General features: G+C 38.7%; 2 protein-coding genes across 3 annotated transcripts in view; one reads left to right on the top strand and one right to left on the bottom strand.

The window, feature by feature from the left end:
* Window positions 1-19,746, top strand: part of LOC307045909 (uncharacterized protein) — a 600,354-nt gene that overhangs the window by 277,983 nt on the left and 302,625 nt on the right. The window lies entirely within an intron of this gene.
* LOC307013785 (E3 SUMO-protein ligase ZBED1-like) lies at window positions 2,101-4,618 on the bottom strand. The gene is made up of 3 exons (XM_079641334.1): window positions 4,238-4,618; window positions 2,949-3,568; window positions 2,101-2,780 (listed from the first exon to the last, which is right to left on the bottom strand). Exons 1-3 carry the CDS (start codon window positions 4,491-4,493, stop codon window positions 2,376-2,378), a joined length of 1,281 nt encoding a protein of 426 aa, XP_079497460.1. The 5' UTR covers window positions 4,494-4,618; the 3' UTR covers window positions 2,101-2,375.

The following is a 19,746-nucleotide window of genomic DNA, read 5'->3' as shown; positions in this document are numbered from 1 at the left end:
TTAAATGTTGCTCTTGTTCAATTTCATTAAATAACCTTTTTATTAAAAAAAATTATTAAGTAAATGACAGCTCTTTTGACAGACCTTTTTTTGTTTTTAATCGGTGCCACTCATTTTTTGAAATCATTTTTAAAAAATCAAACCCTGGTTTTATTGAAATAAGATTAATAGCTAGACAACAAAGCCTATATTGTATACTAGCTTCTTGTTAACATGCCTAATTTAAAGTGAATATGCTCTGTTTGTTCTTTTTTTACATGGAGGACGAGCATGAGAACATCATGGACCAAACAATGAAGGTGCTTGTGATCCATGATGCTAGGGACGGGGGACCAGCAGATGTGTCCATTGTCATAGAGGGAGACAGAGTTCTGACTTCGTGTGGAAACCAAACAAAAGCATGCGCACTGTTGATGGGATTCATTCTAGGCCCTCAACCTGGAATACCCCAAAAAGCTCAGATACACTTTCGAGGTATTCCAAAAACTGTTTTTGGAGCTTGATGGAGCCAAGCTGCTCAAAAAAGTCCAGAGCCTCAAGTGCAAGATCATGGAATAGACAATTTGTTCTGATGTGGACGTGGATGTTCACTTTTTGTGTTAGTTTCCGAGTCTGCTCAAGTGTGAACAATTCAAATGCACTTTATTGTTGAAAGAATCTTATTTTATAAATATGTTGGAGATTCTGCTCAGTGTGAACAATTCAAATGCATTTTACTGTTAAAAGAATCTTATTTTATAACAATGTTTAAGATTCTGTCAAGTGTTTACAAGTTTCATGCACTCTACTGTTGAAAGAATCATATTGTTTGACTATTTTGAAGAAATATTGCTCAAATAATCTCGATGTATATTGCACTTAAAAAATGTATAATTTGATCAATAAAAAAACCATGATCAATAAAATATTGTGTGTTGCAATATATCGTTTACTAATAACCTTACTAATAAAGTTATTTAAATGTGTAATATGGATAAATTATTACTTACAATTATTAAGTAAGTTACCAATTGCCTGCCGGCAGCTGCCTGTGATTAAGAGTAAATATTACTCATTTATAAGTAATACATTTAATCAAGAAATTGAGTTAGATTTTACTTAATTTCTTAAAGCCAGTCTTATATGTTACATTTCAGTAATCTTTACCTAAAAACATTGTGTAAAATCTACTAAAATTAAGTGTGCAAATTGTTACCTCACTTTTATTGAGTAGGTTGGTTTTTAAAATGTAAGTATAAAAAAATAAATAAATGTGTAAATCAATGTATGAAGAAATACAGGAATAAATAAGGAAATAAATAAATACAGGAATAAATAAATGAGGAAATAAATGTGGAAATAAATACACAAATAAATAAATAAAATAATATGTAAATACATTTGGAAATAAATACATGAATGTATAAATAAATGGTTGAAGTACAAATTGGAGATCATTAGCGGACCATTTAGAGCAGTGGTCACCAACCTTTTTAAGCCCAAGATCACCGACCTCGGCCTAGGTGAAAGGCGAGATCTACCTATTGCAGAATTGAGTGAAAAAGACGGCACAGACAGTGCTTCCAATTTGAGGCCTTTTATACAGGCTAATTGCATCTGAATTACTGTTACAATGAAGGCTCCATGATCAGCTCACGGCATATAGGCAGGGATAAAGTGCTATTTTTAATGAGTGGGGGTAGGGCTGAACGATTTTAAGAAAAAATTGAAATTGCGATTTTTCTGGCAGAGATTGCGGTTTCGATTTCAACCACGATTTATTTTTCTTTAAATCAAGTTTCAGTGTAAATTAATTAAAACAATGAATTTCATTAAGATAATGCAAGAATGAAAACGGCTGGCAACAGATTTCAAATGCAAGACTGTTTATTAACAAAATATCAAGCATTAAAAAGATCAATGGCTCAGCAGCATCAAAATAATTGCACTTTTGTAAAATAACGTAGGCTACATACAAATTATAAATTATAACAACAAAGTGGAGCAAAAAAAGAAGTCTTACCTTAAAAGTAGTGCAAAATGGCTCAAAGGAGCTAGCTTATGAACATCAACATCAGCAGCAGTTACAGATATTCAACCCGTGTATGGCAAGAGGTGGCAAGAGGAAGTGAAATGTAAAGGTAGTAAAAATAAATAATAATAATAATCATAATAATTTAAAAAGTTTAAATTACCCTACATTTTCCTCATCAAGAAAAGATGTCAAACTGGTTAAATTATTTTACATCTAGTCTGTATACAAAAGATAAGTAAAAAAGAGTGAACATCTTTTTTAATGGAACAAAGACATGTCAGGGTAAGGTGCCGATAAGAGATTTCAGGGCAAAGTGCAGAAGAACAACAACAAAAATCAATAAATCTTCCCCTTCATCCCTTCAGAGATTTTTGGCCAAGAAAACCAACATGTCAACCTTTGCTGGCTTCAGACATGCACGCTGACATGTGACAATATTGCCACTGGCACTGAACAGTCTCTCTGATGGTGCACTCGTTGCTGGTATGCAAAGGTACTTACGAGCCAACTTGCTAAGCCATGGGAAGTTGACATTGTGCACTCTCCACCAGGCCAGTGGATCTTGCTCTCCATCAATGGTAGGAGTTATGAGGTAGTTGTCCAGTTCTGCTTTAATGGTATCCTCCAACTGCCCAGTAGAGGAAGCAGGGACCACCTTGGTCTTAAAAAAGCTGCCCAGTGACCGCTTTCGTTTTGTAGAGGTGGATGGTGGTTCTTCTTCTGCACTCAGGGGCATGGTATGGGTTGTGACACAAGCCCTCTGCTCCTACAACACACAGTAATAAGAGGCATCAATGTTTTGCTATCAGTTGTGATTAAGACCAACGAGGCATTTTGTCTAAAAGTTTAAAATGTCAGTAGAGTATAGTTTAAAAAAACTAAAAATACAACTTTTTGTTTTATTTTGAAACAACAAAGAAAAAGGACAGCTTACCTTTTGTGCCACCTGTTCCATTTCCATCTTCACTCTGTCTTTGATGTATGGGACATTCTCTTCACTTATGTAGCTTGTCTTGAATCTTGGATCAAGGAAGGATGTGATGTCCAAGAGCTCCTGTGTCACTGGGTCGCTGTATTTCTCTTCAATGTAGTGGAGAGCTCTTGATTTGATCTCCTTGGTGAGATTCGTGTCCTGGTCAGTTTCAGCAAGCGTTGCTGTTCTGAGGAGATGGAGCACTGGCTTCAGGTATGACACGCTTACGTAGTCCTCACCTGAGAGGGCGTCTGTGAACTCCTGAAGAGGACCGAGGGCATTGTTTACAGATTCAAGTACATCTATGTCTTGCCAAGTGGGGATCAGGTGCCGCGTCTTCCTGTCTTCAGACAGAACCTGGCACAGTGCCTTGCTCTGCTCCGACACCTTCCCAATCATTTTCTGCCGGGAGCCCCATCGTGTCGGACATTCAGTGACCAGTGACTGTTGAGGTAGGTTTAAGTCTTGCTGTGCCTGTTTGAATGCCCTCTTCTTCTTCCAGCTGTGAGTGAAGACCGCAACCAGCTGCTTGCAAAGTCCTGTGGCCCGTTTGATTCTTTGATCATCTTTGACAGCATTTTCTGGTGGAAAACATTACATGTATTACAGTATGAAAAGCCATAAGGATAGCTCATAACACAGAATTCATAACATATTGATTACATCTGTTGTCATCTTGTATTAAGTTCAATGACGTTTTTTTAGCAGCAGACGTCAGGTGGTACTACCACAGTAAGTTATTGCCCATAAATTAATTTGTAATTGGTAATTAATGTACAAGCAAGGAATATGCTTTTTAGATATTCCACTAAAAAACAAAAAATCATTTAATTCGTAATATAGTGGCATCAGCTGTGGTTGCACCACCCTGACATCTGCTACTACAAAAACGTCATTGACCCATTAGTAAGGGCTTCAAAAATAGGGGAGACCGCCTTTGCATCTCTCGGCAATCCGCAATTAAACAGAAGCAAGCAGTATTGGGAGGTTTTAAAGTTTACCCATGAAAGGGTTCATTTTTCTCACTAGGATAAACAGTATGTTAAAGTAGCATTGCGCTAACAGTTGGTCAGCTAACTACAGCTTGACAACAAACCTCTCGGCGCTTCGTCCCTCCCCCCTCCCAACTGTGTTTGAGGGCAGAGTAATATAGCAGAGACTAGGGCCTCTGCGAGGATAATACGAACTCTCACACTTGTAGTAACTTTGTAAACATACACACTCGCACGAACACACATTCTTGTACTTACCAATTGCAAGATGCAGCCTGTGTCCGAAGCACTGCAGTCTGGTCCATTGGTTAAGTTCCATTGCTTTGATCATATTTGTAGCGTTGTCTGTTGTTATGCACGTCTGGACCTCTTCTTTTAGACCCCAGTTGGCCAAGCACTCCTTCAGCCCCATGGCAATATTCTCCCCTGTATGGTCAGTGGGGAAGTATGCTGTCTGCAGGCAGCGGCTACACAACTCGAAGTTGGCGTTGACGAAATGCACGGTCAAACTCATGTAGGGCTCGGTCGTTCTGCTTGACCACAGATCAGTAGTTGACGCATAAAACTCCGTGTTTTCCAGATCATTTAGAACTTTGGCCTTACATTCTGTGTAGAGCTGTGGGATGGCAACTTGATTGAAGTATGTGTGGGAGGGCAGAACATACCTCTTATCCATGGTGCGTAGCAAACTTTTAAATGCGTCTTTGGTCACTGTGTTTACAGACACCATGTCCTTCAATATGTAAGTCGTTACGGCAGCGGTAATCTCCTTGTGTCTTCGGCTAGTTTTTTCATAAGGCGTCACACTGGCGAACGATGATGTTATTGTTGGCTGACTTGCCGAAGTATGGCTGCTGCTTGATGTTTCACGGTTCTTTTTCGCCATGCACTGCTCATACAAGTTCAGGTGGTGAACTCTCAAGTGGCGATGTAAATTGGTGGTATTGCCAGCCGATGTAGCCACTTTTACACGACATGTTTGGCACATCACCTGTTTCTGGTGTTCATCATCATCCTCAAATCCAAAATACTGCCAAATGACCGACGTGCTGTTTCTTTTTGGTATTAATTTAGTCGGCTCCGCTTCTGCTCCCGCTTCTGCCATGCTTGAAATTTAATGACGAGCTACACACTGATTGGGGTGGAGAACACGTCATCTGGTCACGCGCAGGCTGCAGCTTTCTGATTGGTAGCTGGCACAGATTGGTAAACAGATTTTCTTTTTCTTTATGGATATTTTACAAATCACTCCCCTTTTAAACTGTATTTTTGTTTTACTGCCATATAGTATTTCATACCTGTTTTTCATGTATTCTCTTATTGTTTGTATAACTATAATGATCATATCAAGGTGTGCCGCCGAAATAATCTTTTAAATAATTTGTGACAAAACCGTTCTAAACACTCAAGAGTCCTTTAGCTCACCTGAGCCCCTCAGGGAGGAGTCTCCTCCAGCTTGTTGTGGAAACAGCTCCTTGTGTCCGTTAGTGCAGCTAGCTAACCAGATGCTAACATCACGGTCCCCGCTAGCACTGGTCCCTCTCTCTCGCTCTCTCCCTCTCTCTCCCTCTCTCTATCACACTAAATGCGCTATTGCCACACACACACAGAGCCGAGCTTGAATGACACAAGCACACGTGTATTTCCATGCAACTCTCTGATTGGTCTGGTGACTTGCCTCTGTTGCATTCACTGAACACGGGAAATTGCACTCCTGCCGTCCTCTCTTGTGTCATGATGAGGTTCACGTAAAGCACGGTTAATGTATTATATTATTGAGGTGTCTCAAATATACGTCAATCAAGTGGCACCTGCTAACGGGGTGGTGGATGATAGGTTTACATCTAAAAACGTATTTTTCAAACATTATTATTTTAATTTTATTATTCTTTCTTTTGTTACTTTTTTTTTTAACGGTCCGCGATCTACCCGCACCACGACCGGTCGATCGCGATCTACTGGTTGGCAACCACTGATTTAGAGAATGGAGAACCAAAAGACTATGTCCAGTTTCGTGTGGAACGATGTATAGAGGACTTTCCCCCAAATGTTATTGAAGCACACGTTTGTTACTGCGGTCACCTCAGCCGTCTCTCGCATTTGCTTGGTCAAATCAGCAGCTCTTCATTTTTGAGTCCACGAGTTATCCCGCCTTTACAGTAATCGCTGAGAAGTGGCTCTGACAAGAGCCACTTATTTACAAGAGTAAAATAATAAATATTTTTTCTGCTTTCTTTTTCAGAGCGATACAAATAATTTTTACCATAAGTTCTTAATAAAACGGACACTGTCAGTCCTAGTTTGACTGCTACCAACAATAAAATGAAGTACTTTTACTGTGTACTTTTTGGGTAATACTCTCTCAAATTCTCTTCCTGAGAACAAAATCATGCCACTTCTGCTAAACCCAATCCATCAGAAAAGATCACACTCCTGTAACCAATCATGCTTCAGACTGAGGTTAGGACCGCCCACCTCATTAGCATACGGACACAGAAATACATACATAAATACATGGAAGTGACCTTAAATGTAGAAATATATTAAAGATATATAATAACGTGTTTTCTGTTTTATTTTTTACTTTTATTTATTTATTTATACATTCATGTATTTATTTCCATATTTATTTGTGCATTTATTCTTTTATTTATTTATTTGTGTATTTATTTCCTCATTTATTTATTTCTGTATTTATTTCATCATTTATTTATTCCTGTATTTATTTATTTCCGTATTTATTTATTTATTCCTGTATTTCTTCATACATTTATTTACACATTTATTTATACTTATGTCATGTTCCGTCCTCCATAGCAGAAGCCAACTGTTGCTGTCTATAAACTATGGCGCCGAAACGAAATTTCAGCCAATCAGCGTCGTCAAATCTGATGGTCACAGGGCGCCTACGTCAGCGCCCGGTGCAGTCTGTGAGTTGTTTGGACTCGTATCCAAGGAGACAAAACAGGAAGCTGTCATACACTCTGGAAGCTATCATTAGCAGCTAATGTGGATTAACCTATGGATTAACCTTCAGCCGCGTTTTTCTCGTTTTGATCAGAATAAGGTGAGCATATCTCCGTGTTTTGCTACCTAAAGCTACATTGTGTGATGTCTGTATTTGCTTCCCCTGTCGCGAGTTCTGATCGCTCAGTGATGATACTTATATTTCTAGAATCTGTGGAATCTCAGTTTGTTAGCTCAGCTTGTTTGTGCATATCCGATAAGTATATCGATTGATTTATACCTAGAGTGCGTTAGCATTTTTTCGCTCAGCTCATTTAGACAAAGAAAGCAGCGTGGAGAAGTCTTCAGCTGTGGAGCTGTGATCCGCCCAGGATAACTTGTGATACGACTTCTGCGCAAACAACCAGCGATCATGTTTAATATTAAAGACTACACACATTGATCCCTTATCAAAACGATATTCTGCACTTTGTCACACTTATCCAGATAAGATGTGACTGTTTACTTGGTTACATTTCGATACAGCGACACTGAATGACGAGGGTACTGACATAGGCTGAGAACTAGAAACACATATATTCATACTTTTTTACACTGTTGTTAACATGTTTTCGTTTCTAACTTAACGTGTATGCGTTTATCCATGTGGTCTTTGTTCTCATGTGTTTTATCTATTTCTGTGTAACTAATAATATTAATATATATTAATATATTAATAATAATATTAATATTAATATGAATTCCTTGTTAGGGCCCAAGCACGGAGCGCTAGGACCCAACGGCGTCCTAGCACGAAGTGCGAGGAACCTATTGTTATTGGAGGAATTATTATTATTATTTTTCTGCGCTTTCGACCTGTTTTTGAGAGCTTTAAGATGCATCAAAAGTTGTATAATTTTGCACGGACGCCAGTACCGGTGAAAAATTTGACATTCTGGAGTCAATGGGTTAAATATTCCAACCTGCTCACTATATACATTTACAAAGTCGCACCGTAACTCTGAATGACCTGACATTTTGCACACATATCCGGGTGGACCTGCTCTACAAATAATCCTCTTGGAACCCTAAGCTCCTCTTACATTTTCTTTAATTTAAATTAGCATAATGTTCAAAACAGTTAAATATTCACTTACATTTTCAGTTTTTCAACACCAAACTTTGTATACAGTATCGGTGGAGGGTCAGACACATTACCGTAGCAAATGAGCATGTTAGGACGATAAATATTGCCGCCGTCAATCAAAACGTACTCGCAAAAAGGCGGGGCTTAGAAATAGATGCTCAAAACTCATCAACAATGTATCCAAACATCACAGATTTTGGTAGATAGTTTCAGTCTGTCTTGGGGAATAGGCAGACCAAAGCATTTTCATTTTGGACTATAGGGGGTGCCAAAAACACCACCAATTTATAACTCAATAGCGGATGGACTATTTATTTATTAATTTTTTTACACATACTCTCGGGGTGATTACGAACTCAGATTTAAAGTGTTGCAACACATTCAGAATGTGGGCGTGGCCTATACTTTTTTTTAAAATTGCGATAGCATAAAATGAGCTTCGGAAGCAAGACTTGGGACACACGTCAGAGCCAACGACCTTTTCGAGAATGTAAAAAAAAAACATAATTTTTTGAAAAAACTGCTCACTAGCGCCCCCTATTGTGTGGTAGTCACATATAGTTTCTCAGAACTTCACGAATTTTGGCACAGTCATTCCTCATGAAATTGCAGACATATGTTTTTATAGATTCCATTAGCCCCGCCCCCCAGGAAGTCGGCCATTTTGAAAAATGTGCGTTTTTCGTGCATTTTAAGCACATTCTTGCAAACTTCTCCTAGGGGAATGATCGGAAGAATTCCAATCCAGGACACGTTCAGCCCCTATCCAATATGATGCTAAATTGAGAAGAACATTTTTGATAGCTCAATCGTGGAGGTCGTAAGCTAACAGCGAATATACCATTTTTGACGATTTACATGGCGCAAATTGCTCCAAACTGCTCGCATATAGTTTTTCGGATATTCACGAAACACTGTATACACATTGCTCTTATGATTACGGACATATTTCAAATTGCCTTCCATTAGCCCCGCCCCCGAGAAAGTCGGCCATTTTGAAATATGTGCGTTTTTCATGCATTTTATGCACATTTTCGCAAACTCCTCCTAGGGAAATGATCGAAAAAATTCCAATACAGGACAAGTTCAGCCCATATCCAATGTGATGCTAAATTGTGAAGAAAATAGTTGCTAGCTCAATCGGGGAGGTCATAAGCTAACAGCGAATACACCATTTTTGACGATTTACATGCCAAAAATGACTCCAAAGTACTCGCATAAAGGTTTTCCAATATTCACGAAACGCGGTATACACATTGCTCTTATGAATCTGGACATATTTCAAATTGCCTTCCATTAGCCCCGTCCTCAAAAACTCCTACCTCCTAGGGAAATGTTCGTAAAAATTCCAATCCAGGACAAGTTAAGCGCATATCCAATGTCATGCTACATTGAGAAGGAACAGTGCTTCACTCAAACGGGGAGCTCGTAGGCTAACGGAGAATATACAATTTTTGACCATTTATATGTCAGATAACCTACTGACACCTGCCTGTCTGCCTGCCACATCAACTCTCACACACACACACACACACACACACACACACACACACACACACACACACACATTGTACAACAAACAGAAACAGCTCCTAAAGCATATACGCATATACTAAATATCAGGCTACAGCCCTTGTATATTGTATTATGTGAAGCACTATATGGTTTCATGACAAATATATACTGTTTATTTGTAGATATCTCCTAAAGCCTACAAATAAAGTTTGAAATGTAGGCCTGTTACATTATTGAGCGATATATATTATACACACTGTTCTGCTTTCTGCACTGACCTCAGCAGCTGTTCTCACTGTAAACATTGCCTCACAATGAAAGCATAACATCCAGGGGAGATGTGATTAGTGAGTAAACAAACGGTAAAGGGCAGAAAGTCTGATGCACATTTGATCATCTTGAATAATTTATAATCACAACGGGAACAGTTTGCAGAGCTGTGCTTCGTTGACATAAGTCCAGCCATGCGTCACGCCTCTTTTAAACACCACTGTTGGCTGAAATCGTCTCAGGAGAATACTTCAGTGTACCCTCGGTTATAGCTCCTCTGGAGACACTCCTCTCTCCTCTCTCCTCTAAATCAGTATATCCTCGGTTACGGCTCCTCCAGACAGCCTCCTCGATAATCGATCCTCGAGGACCCTTTACATAAATGTGTTTTCCTTCGAGACGGCGCGCCGACATCCGTTTCCGGGTCCTTGACGGAGGACCTGGGAGTCTGGGACTCGAAAATTATAAAAATGAGAAACGGTTCATTTCCCAGGACTCGCGCGCGTCTGCTTGACGCCGGGACGTCGGCCGCCCTCCCCGACAGGCACACGGACGCGAGGGCCTGCTCATCACTGCGCGCATATGTGCGACCGCAGTTTTAATTATTGTTGTATTTCCACGACAGGTGATGATTATAGCTACTACATAACGAAACACATGGCCCGATTTGCATATGTGAACTTAATGTGTGCACTAGAATTCATAATACGTAAAATGACCACTTATCACAACATAATGTTGGCTCGCAGGCTGATAAACTAGGATATCTGATCTCGGTGGGTCTTAATGATGCTCAGTCAGTATATTAGACCCTCCATAAAAACGCGATTCCGCGTTCGCAGAATTTACCGCATAATCAGCAAAATGGCACAGATTTTTAAAAGGCCGCATATTTATCAAAAGGCCGCATAATCCCCGCATTTTTCCACACAAAGTTGAGAAAAAAAAAAGTGAACTCGTCTTGACGTGACGTAGTGATGATGATGACGTGACGTCATCAGCTCGCGCATCACAGAAGGTAAACAACACCGTAGAGTGAACATGTGGAACTCACACGGGAGAGAAAACACCAAGATGAAAAAATCTGATCCATCTCATTTACCGACGAACATTTCTGCTAAAGACCGGGCAAAGCAGTACCCCAATGTCTTTCACGAAAGTGGGGCGAAACTATTCTGCACCCCCTGCAACTGTGTGTTTGAGCATAGGAGAAAGTCGACGGTGACGACCCACTTTGATTCATTCAAACATTCGAAAATGCTTTCTGCTGCTGCAGACAAGAAAGCCAAAAAACTCACGTTCACCGAGGCATCAACATCCAAAACGCTTTCGAGGGCTACAAGAAACGAAGTGAGTAGCCTACAAGATTGAAGCTGGTCAGATAACGAACGAGTAAATGAAAACAGAATGAGGCGGAGAAGTGTGTGTGTGTGTATGTGTATGTGTGTGTGTGTGTGTGTGTGTATGTGTGTGTGTGTGTGTGTGTGTGTCTGTGTGTGTGTGTGTGTGTGTGTGTGTGTGTGTGTGTGTGTGTGTGTGTGTGTGTGTGTGTGTGTGTGTGTGTGTGTGTAGGAGTGGGCGATATGACGATATATATCGTGGTGATGATATTAGGTCTCCACGATATGCTTTTTCAGAGATATCGTATCTATCGTGATAAAAAAAAAAAAAAGAATTGAAAAACTATATATTTTTGAAAAAAAAAACTGATTTGAAAGACATGCTCTAAAGCCGTTTAGTCAGGATTCAGACAGTATTGCACTTTATTTATTGTCTTGTTTGATTCTGTTGGCTTATATTTTATTTTATCAATAAGGTATTTATATAGTTTTTTCCCTTCAGTTATGCTAAAGTCTTTTATTGCACTTCAAGTCTAAAGTTTACATTTTAATTGTTTGGCACTGACTTTTCCTCATTGATGTTTTATGTTTTACTGAGTTATGTTTTACCCTCCTTTTCATGTTTATTGATGTTCACTGCTAGTGCTACCTCAGAAAGTTCATTTTTGTACTGAGAAACTGTGCCTTGAAGCCATATCAAAATGTTGAATTGTTCATTCAGGGATTCATTTCAGAAATAAAACCAGCTTGAAATGCTATTTTGGTCTGTTACTCCTTTTTGTTTTAGTTTCTGTTACCCTGTACAGATGTAGCGATTCATTTCAGACAGTTTGAAACGCGAGGGCCGTGATTGGTACGTGATCTGCCCTCGCTCAAGGGAAAACCTCCAGCTTGACTTGAGACCGCCCCCGTGATAGATAAATGTAATTATAATGAAGCCAGCTGCAATGGATCATTGATCCACAAGGGGGTGCAGTGGGGTTCCACACTGGAGCTCATGTGAATTAAAGTCAGATAAAGTACGCTGGATGTACAGCGGAACTTTGTTAAGATCCATATGTCACGGAAATCATACTCTGTGCTAAATAAGAGACATGTAATCATTTACAAAACATCACCATGTTGTTATTTAACAAAATAATGTTGTTTAGTCGAAAAAAACGAACGGGAGGAAATGCAGCCCGGCTCTCGATTTTTAATCCTAATTTAATCATCATCTTCACTACGATCATTTATGTTTATGTTCGCCGAATTGACATGAAATCACTGACACATATGAATATACTGTATTCAACTTCATTAAAACGTTATTAACGTGCCTAAACTCAGTAATTCACTACAAATATTTATATTTTAATGGAGCCTCGTCGGCAGATCAGGACCCCAACGCGCAGCGGAGGGATCTTGGTTTGCATGACGGGTATTTTTCCCCATAAGGAACAAGTCGCTGCAAATTATCCCGCTTATTACACGGCCACATTCTCAACAAAGTAACGACATGACTCCCAATATTAATTTAAATGCTTTTATGGATTTAGAAAATGTTTTTATTGATTTAAAAAATAGTGTATGTATTGATTTAAATTGACATGCATCCACTAAGAAAAATAGTCCGTTGTTACCGTTTTTTAAACAGTGTGAATGAAACGGCAGCTCTCTCCCCCCTCCCCCCCTGATCTTTCTTCTCCAGCAGCTAAATTAACAGTAGGTTACTCTGAGTGACCATAGACTGTATGTGACAAGCTTACAGTTAGTGACGTAACAACACCATAAAAGCTGGTGTGTTGAAAGCAATACGGGAGGTAAAAATAACTACAATAATTGTGATTTATTTATTGTGGCTTTTATGTTTTTAGGTAAAAAATGTTATGTAATTCAGGCTTATAGTTCATCCTTCTCTAAAAACCTTCAACAATGACAATATTCATAGTAATTTAATAAATCCTTCCAACACACATTGTAAAAAATAGCCTACTGTAAGTTAAGAAATCATTCCAATATGTACATCTTCTGATGTAACAACAATAACATTATAAATAGTAACATAGCTGAACATGGTATTGCACATTTAGCTTTGAGTGTTATTGACCTGAGATGTTTTTATTACATGAATTAAGGTGACTGAGGCTTTTTAACATACAGGGATGCAAACTCATCATGTATGAAAAAGGTGACAAGGATCCGAGCCCCCGGCTCCCCCACCCCACGGAATATCGGCTTTAAAATTAGGAATAATAGAGGATTTCAGCAGTCAGAACAACTAAAGCAGCAGTGTTAATAATAACAGAAACGCCAAAGGGTCACATGTAATAGAAATATATAAAAGCATTTATTTTAATTGTGTAGCATTCAGTTTATAATTTTGGCAGCACTGTTGAGCATTTTGAAAATGTATTTTCATGCCTCTGTGCAAGGCTTAGTCTTTCTATCTTTATAGCCACATGGTGTAAAGTAACTAAGTTCATAAACTCAACAAGTACTATACTTGGGCACAATTTTGAGATACTTGTACTTTATTTAAGTATTTCAATGTTTTGCTACTTTGTTCTTCTACTCCACTACAGTTCAGAGGTACATGGTGTACTTCTACTCCACTCCATGTATTTAATACCTTTAGTTACTTTACAGATGTGGATGAATGATGTGAAATATAATCAAGTGTTAACTCAGACTTTAATTCCACCTGGAGTAAATCCACAAACTACCCTGCAGTATACAAAGTCATTCAAACTAGCTGCACCTTTACCAGCTTTGAGAACACTTTCATGATCAATCATTATAAAACATATCATATCTATTATTCTAAAATGGACCAATGTGCACAATGACTACTTTTACTGTCGCTACTTTCACTATATTTTGATGAGAATACTTTTCTACTTTCACTTGAGGAACATTTTGAATGCAGGACTTTTACTGTAACAGAGTATTCCTACACTCTGGTACTTCTACTTTTACTCAAGTACAAGATCTGAGTACTTCTACTTTTACTCAAGTACAAGACCTGAGTACTTCTACATTTAATCAAGAACAAGATCTGAGTACTTCTACTTTTACATTACAAGATATGTGTGCTTCTACTTTTACTCAAGTACAAGATCTGAGTACTTCTACTTTTATTCTAGTACAAGATCTGAGTGCTTCTACTTTTACTCAAGTACAATATATATATATATATATATATATATATATATATATACTTATACCACCTCTGTTTATAGCCCATGAAAACAACTATTAGAAATAGAAGGCTAAAGCTAACGTTAGCAGATAGTGACAATATATGCTAGCTAGCTAGCTCAACGATTCCTTAAATAATATTGCCACAGAAAAACTTTTCAGTTCACATCACGCTCTGCCAATCCGACAGGGAGCTCTGCTCTGAACACCTGAACGGCCCGTTCTAACAGCTGTTCACCAGCGGTCCAGTCTGTGCCACAGTGACTCCGGACGCGCAGTTAATATTAACGAACGCACCCGTAGGTAATGTAGCTGCTGAAGCTAGACCATCATCTCGGAGCAGCAGAGCCTTATTATGCATCCATGAGCAGAGCCGACAGGCAGGAAGACTCGAGCACACAGCTCGCACTTCATTATAATATATAAAAAAAGAACACCATGTGTGTCATGATGGCACATAACAGCTCACGGCCGCAGATTACTCCGGGTCCCAGACCCCCCCATTCCCCCAAAAATATTTGTATTGCAGATCTACATGAAATGACATGAAATCCCTGACAAGTATGAATATACTGTATTCAACTTCAATAAAACGTTATTAACGTGCCTAAACTCAGTAATTCACAAAAAATATTTATATTTTAATGGAGCCTCGTCGTCAGATCAGGATCCCAAAGCGTAGCGGAGGGATCCTGATCTGAAAAATAGTCCATTGTTATCGTTTTTTAAACAGTCTGAATGAAACGGCAGCTCTCAGCTGTGTATTTACACAACTAATGGCCCATCAACCACAGCTCTCTCCCCCCCTCCCCCCTGATCTTTCTTCTACAGCAGCTAAATTAACTGTAGGTTACTCTGAGTGACAAGCTTACAGTAGACACAACACTGTCATTGCAAGTGACCCTCAGTTAGTTGACTTTTATGTCCAACTGCTAAATTCGTTTCTGATAAAAAAGGGCTTCTACTGTTCCTAATTACCTTAACACTAGAACCGCCAGAGGTTTTTTTATAGGCCTACCTAAAACCGTCAAATCCCGCTATTAGAATGCAATTTTTAACAACAGGGTGCTACATAACACACTTTCAGGAAAAGTCACGGACTGGGAGACTTTAATATTTTATTGAAAAAAAGTTACATTGCACACACACAACACACATCACACAAATTGACCCGATTGGTGGTTCTAGTGTTAAATAAACTCACAAATTAATGAAAGTAGTTCAATACGCATTATATTTATTCTTATCATTCTTTATGAGCGCAGAAATAGTCTTAAAATCCGATCTGTTTTTTAAATGAAATCTGACGGCAGGCAGTTAGCTCTGATCACCTATGATAAATGCGCCGCACCTAATCGCTGGCCATTCGGCCACAGAGCTCCCTCTATACAAATCAAACTGTAGACGGTGTGAAAGCACCTATTGTTTTAAATAATGGTCGGAATGTGACCTGTGAGCCTTCTGAATTACCGTGGGACAGCACATTCTAAACTAAAATGTTCAATCAATAAAGACATCTAATCTTATCTCAATAATATCTTCATATTAATAATAATAATAATAATAATAATAATAATAATAAATCATACAGTATGTGTCCGAAAGGGAGCAGGAGGAAGCAAACACAAAAATATACAACAAATATACTGCATATTAAAGCAAACGACTGTAAAGGTAAAAGTATGAGCATAACAAATAAAGAAGTGTAATGTAAATATTTACATTATTATTATGATTATTTAATATATAAAGACTATATGTTATTGAATTACAAGATTAGATATACTTTAGTATAGTATCTAAAATATTGATGTTTTCAAATGCTCTTCAAAACACAACTGAAAGTCCATGAAACTTGTCTTTCTGTATTTGTGAATGAAGCGCCATCTCCTGGTTAAAACCTGAAATTGAAAATCTGGCAACGCCCTCTTGGAAAATAGTGGGAGGGCTTAACATTCTTCTATACTGGTCTTAGGCAGGTCGTAGGCAGGAAGCTGTAAGCTGGAGTCTGAAATGAAGTGCTACATATGTAAGTGGTTGTACTGTTAAGTAACTTGAAAAATAACCATAATAACCGACATGAAAAAATATCGTGATATATATCGTCTATCGTGATACTGCTTGAAAAATATTGTGATAATATATTTTTCAATATTGCCAACCCCTATGTGTGTGTGTGTGTGTGTGTGTGTGTGTGTGTGTGTGTGAGAGTGATTAAAATAGCCCAATTGCTTTTACAATAAATAAACATTGAATGTGTTTAATTGAATAGGAAAGGGGTTTAACGTTAGTAGCAGGTTGTGTGTGAGAGAGAATAAATAAGACAGCCCAATGTTTAAAAAAGAAATCTATTATTTTTCGCAACTTTCCGCATATTTCGCAACTTCCCGCAATTTCACCGCATAACATCACATAAAAACCCTGCATGTTTAATCGCATAATCAAGGATTTTAGCCCGCATAATCAAGGATTTTAGCCCGCGTTTTTCTGGAGGGTCTAGTACAGGCCTATTCAACTGGCGGCCCGCAGGCCAGATGCGGCCCAGAACCAACTCACGAGTGGCCCAGCCTCCCGTAGCTAAATTCCTACACTAGTACAGACAAATGAACGCAACACTCCGCGTTGCATAGAAACCACCAAACCACAACGCAGCACGTTTTTTGAAAGTGCATCTAGTGGTGCTAGTAACGGTGGTCCTATGATAGCAACTCTAAAACATGTCTCTCTCAACTCTGAAGCGTAAACAGAGACAAAACGGTCATTGATCTTGTGGAGCAGATCCAAGTCAAGCTGGACCTTTTCGCGACCGACTTGAGCACGGGTCGGATGCTGCATTTCCGACGCTCCCCAAACATATCACATCTCCGGCACAAATCACGGATGTGATGACAGATTTTATTGCAAGGTTGAAATAGAACTTTGCCGGTCGATTGGATGGACTTGCTCTGCCCACAGAGGTGATGGGCTTTGCCAGAGACCCCTTCACTGTTGCAATAGAGGGGGACGTATCCACCAGAGCAAAGGAAGTGGTCCCCTGCATCGACAAGGGGAAATATACACTGGAACTTATTGACATGCAGCGCACTAACGGGCCAGCGAAGTTTTGGAGTGATGTCAAAAAACAGCAGTTCCCTAACTTTCAGAAAGTAGCGATCTGTGTGCTCAGTATGTTTGGATCAACATACACATGTGAATCAAGCTTTTCACACATGAACTCAATCAAAGGTAGCACTCGCTGCTCCCTGACTGACAGCACTCTTCACCAATGTCTTAGGATTCCATTGACATCCTATGAGCCAAAAATCCCTGCTCTTGTTCAAAACAAAAAATGTCCCTTCTCCCATTGAGAAAGTCAGCAATGACAAATCACAAATGAGGTGATAGTAAGCACCTAGTTTACTATAGTAGACGTGTAGTGTAGTATTCATTCATATGTTAGTTACCCGTATCCATTGTTATGGGTTTGTGCACTGAAGGGTTTGACAGTTCTTTCTGTATTCATTTAAATGCACTTTGTAATGTGTCTGGGTCAAATGTGACCAAAACGTATGATTTTTTTGTTATTACTTGAAAAGTGAAAAAATAGTATTGCTACAGTACTACCTCTTTGTGTTGCATTGGAGCTCTTTAGCTGTTTTTTTTTTAATGTGAGGACATTTATTAAGACTGCTATTATTGTATTCAGTAAATGCACTTTGTGATGTGCCTGGTTAAAAAAAAATAACCTGAATATTTGACTTCTAAAGCAAACAAATGTAATGCCACAACTGTGCACTTTTTTTCAGATTCTGTTAAATGAATGCTAATTTGTTGTGTTTTTATGCACTTTTTTACCTACCTTTGTTAGATGAACAATGAATACAAATTGCATGTTTTTCATCGCAGTAATATGTGTTGGTTTAAAATGTGTCACTACCCGCTTTTTACAGGCCGCTGAATGTCTGGCCCAGCGGTATTTTGTAGTTATAAAATCTGGCCCAACTGAATGTGTAATTGAATAGCCCTGGTCTAGTATATACTATTTCAAAGTAAATGCCTACTATAATATTTATATTATATGGCTTAAAGTGTACATACATTCGCTCACATTATAAAAGATGATCGGGTTGAATTGTTCTGACTCTTTTAACAATGTTAATGTGAGAAAATAACCTGTGATGATAAAATACATCGTATTGATCAGTTATGATCACTCATAACACGCATGGCACTAGGGATTTTTGCTATTGGGACTCGGGTTTGAGTCCAGCATGAACTTTTTTGTTATTTTCATGTCGATGGACACTGAATAATATTTTTGAATAGAGCTCATAATATTGTTTGCCGAGAACAAAATTAACGATCAAGCAGCATTTTAAATTCTAAATATCCCTGCAAATGTAGCAATGTTTCTGCTTCTATCTTTGCAAAACGAGTAAACAGTCAAATTTGATCCGGATAAGTGCGGCAAAGTGCAGAATACCAGTTTGATAAGGGATACATGTGTGTAGTCTTTAATATTAAACATGATCGCTGATTGATAACCACAGAACTCGTATCACAGTTTAATCTTAGCGGATCACTGTTTACCACAGCTCTCCACGCTGCATTGGAGATGGGTGTAAACAACTCAGACAGACTGTATGTTTCACTAACAGACGGTATGAAAGTATAAACAGGTCTCAAATCAACTCAACATCATATTAATAACGATACATGATACAAATATAAGACTTACAACAAGAACAAGCCACAGAAGTATCACAGTTTATCCTGGGCGGATCACAGCTCCACAGCTGAAGACTTCTCCACGCTGCTTTCAAACTGTGAGTAAACAACGTGTGCTTCACTTGTAGGCTGTCTGAAGGTATACACAGGTCTCAGATGGACTTGGTATCACATTAAGAATGATATTCAGAAATAATTCTGGCAAAAATAAATGGTTTAAATGATTTATTCAAGCTTGCAATGTTTTGAACACACATCCCCAGTCACCTCATGTGTCTTTTTGTAGTCCTCGCTGTACGCGTCCGCATATCGGCATCGCAACCACAACCTCACACACTGGTACTGAATGTGCATCAAAGTGTTCCTATGGAGCCAAATATACCAAAAGATTGATGTAAACGACAGAAGAAGCGATCGAAATGTGTATTTCTTGGTTATTCGACAAAGGCCACGCCCCTGATACATCTGCCTATACCGTTATATCACCAGTTGTTCGGACCACATCTTATTCGGTTACACCTGCAGCACGTCTTTTTGTCCGTTCGGTTCTTGGAAGACCGGAAGCTGTGGGGCTCATAAAAACATGTTCTTACTCAATATATTGATTATTGTCTTTATTTTAAATCGTATAATGTCTGACTTTTTTTGTCGTCTGTGAGGAA

Source organism: Notothenia rossii (genome assembly GCF_949606895.1).
Source record: "Notothenia rossii genome assembly, chromosome: 7".
Lineage (NCBI taxonomy): Eukaryota > Metazoa > Chordata > Actinopteri > Perciformes > Nototheniidae > Notothenia > Notothenia rossii.
The sequence above is the reverse complement of the archived record's forward strand: the minus strand, read 5'-3'. Positions and strand labels throughout refer to the sequence as shown.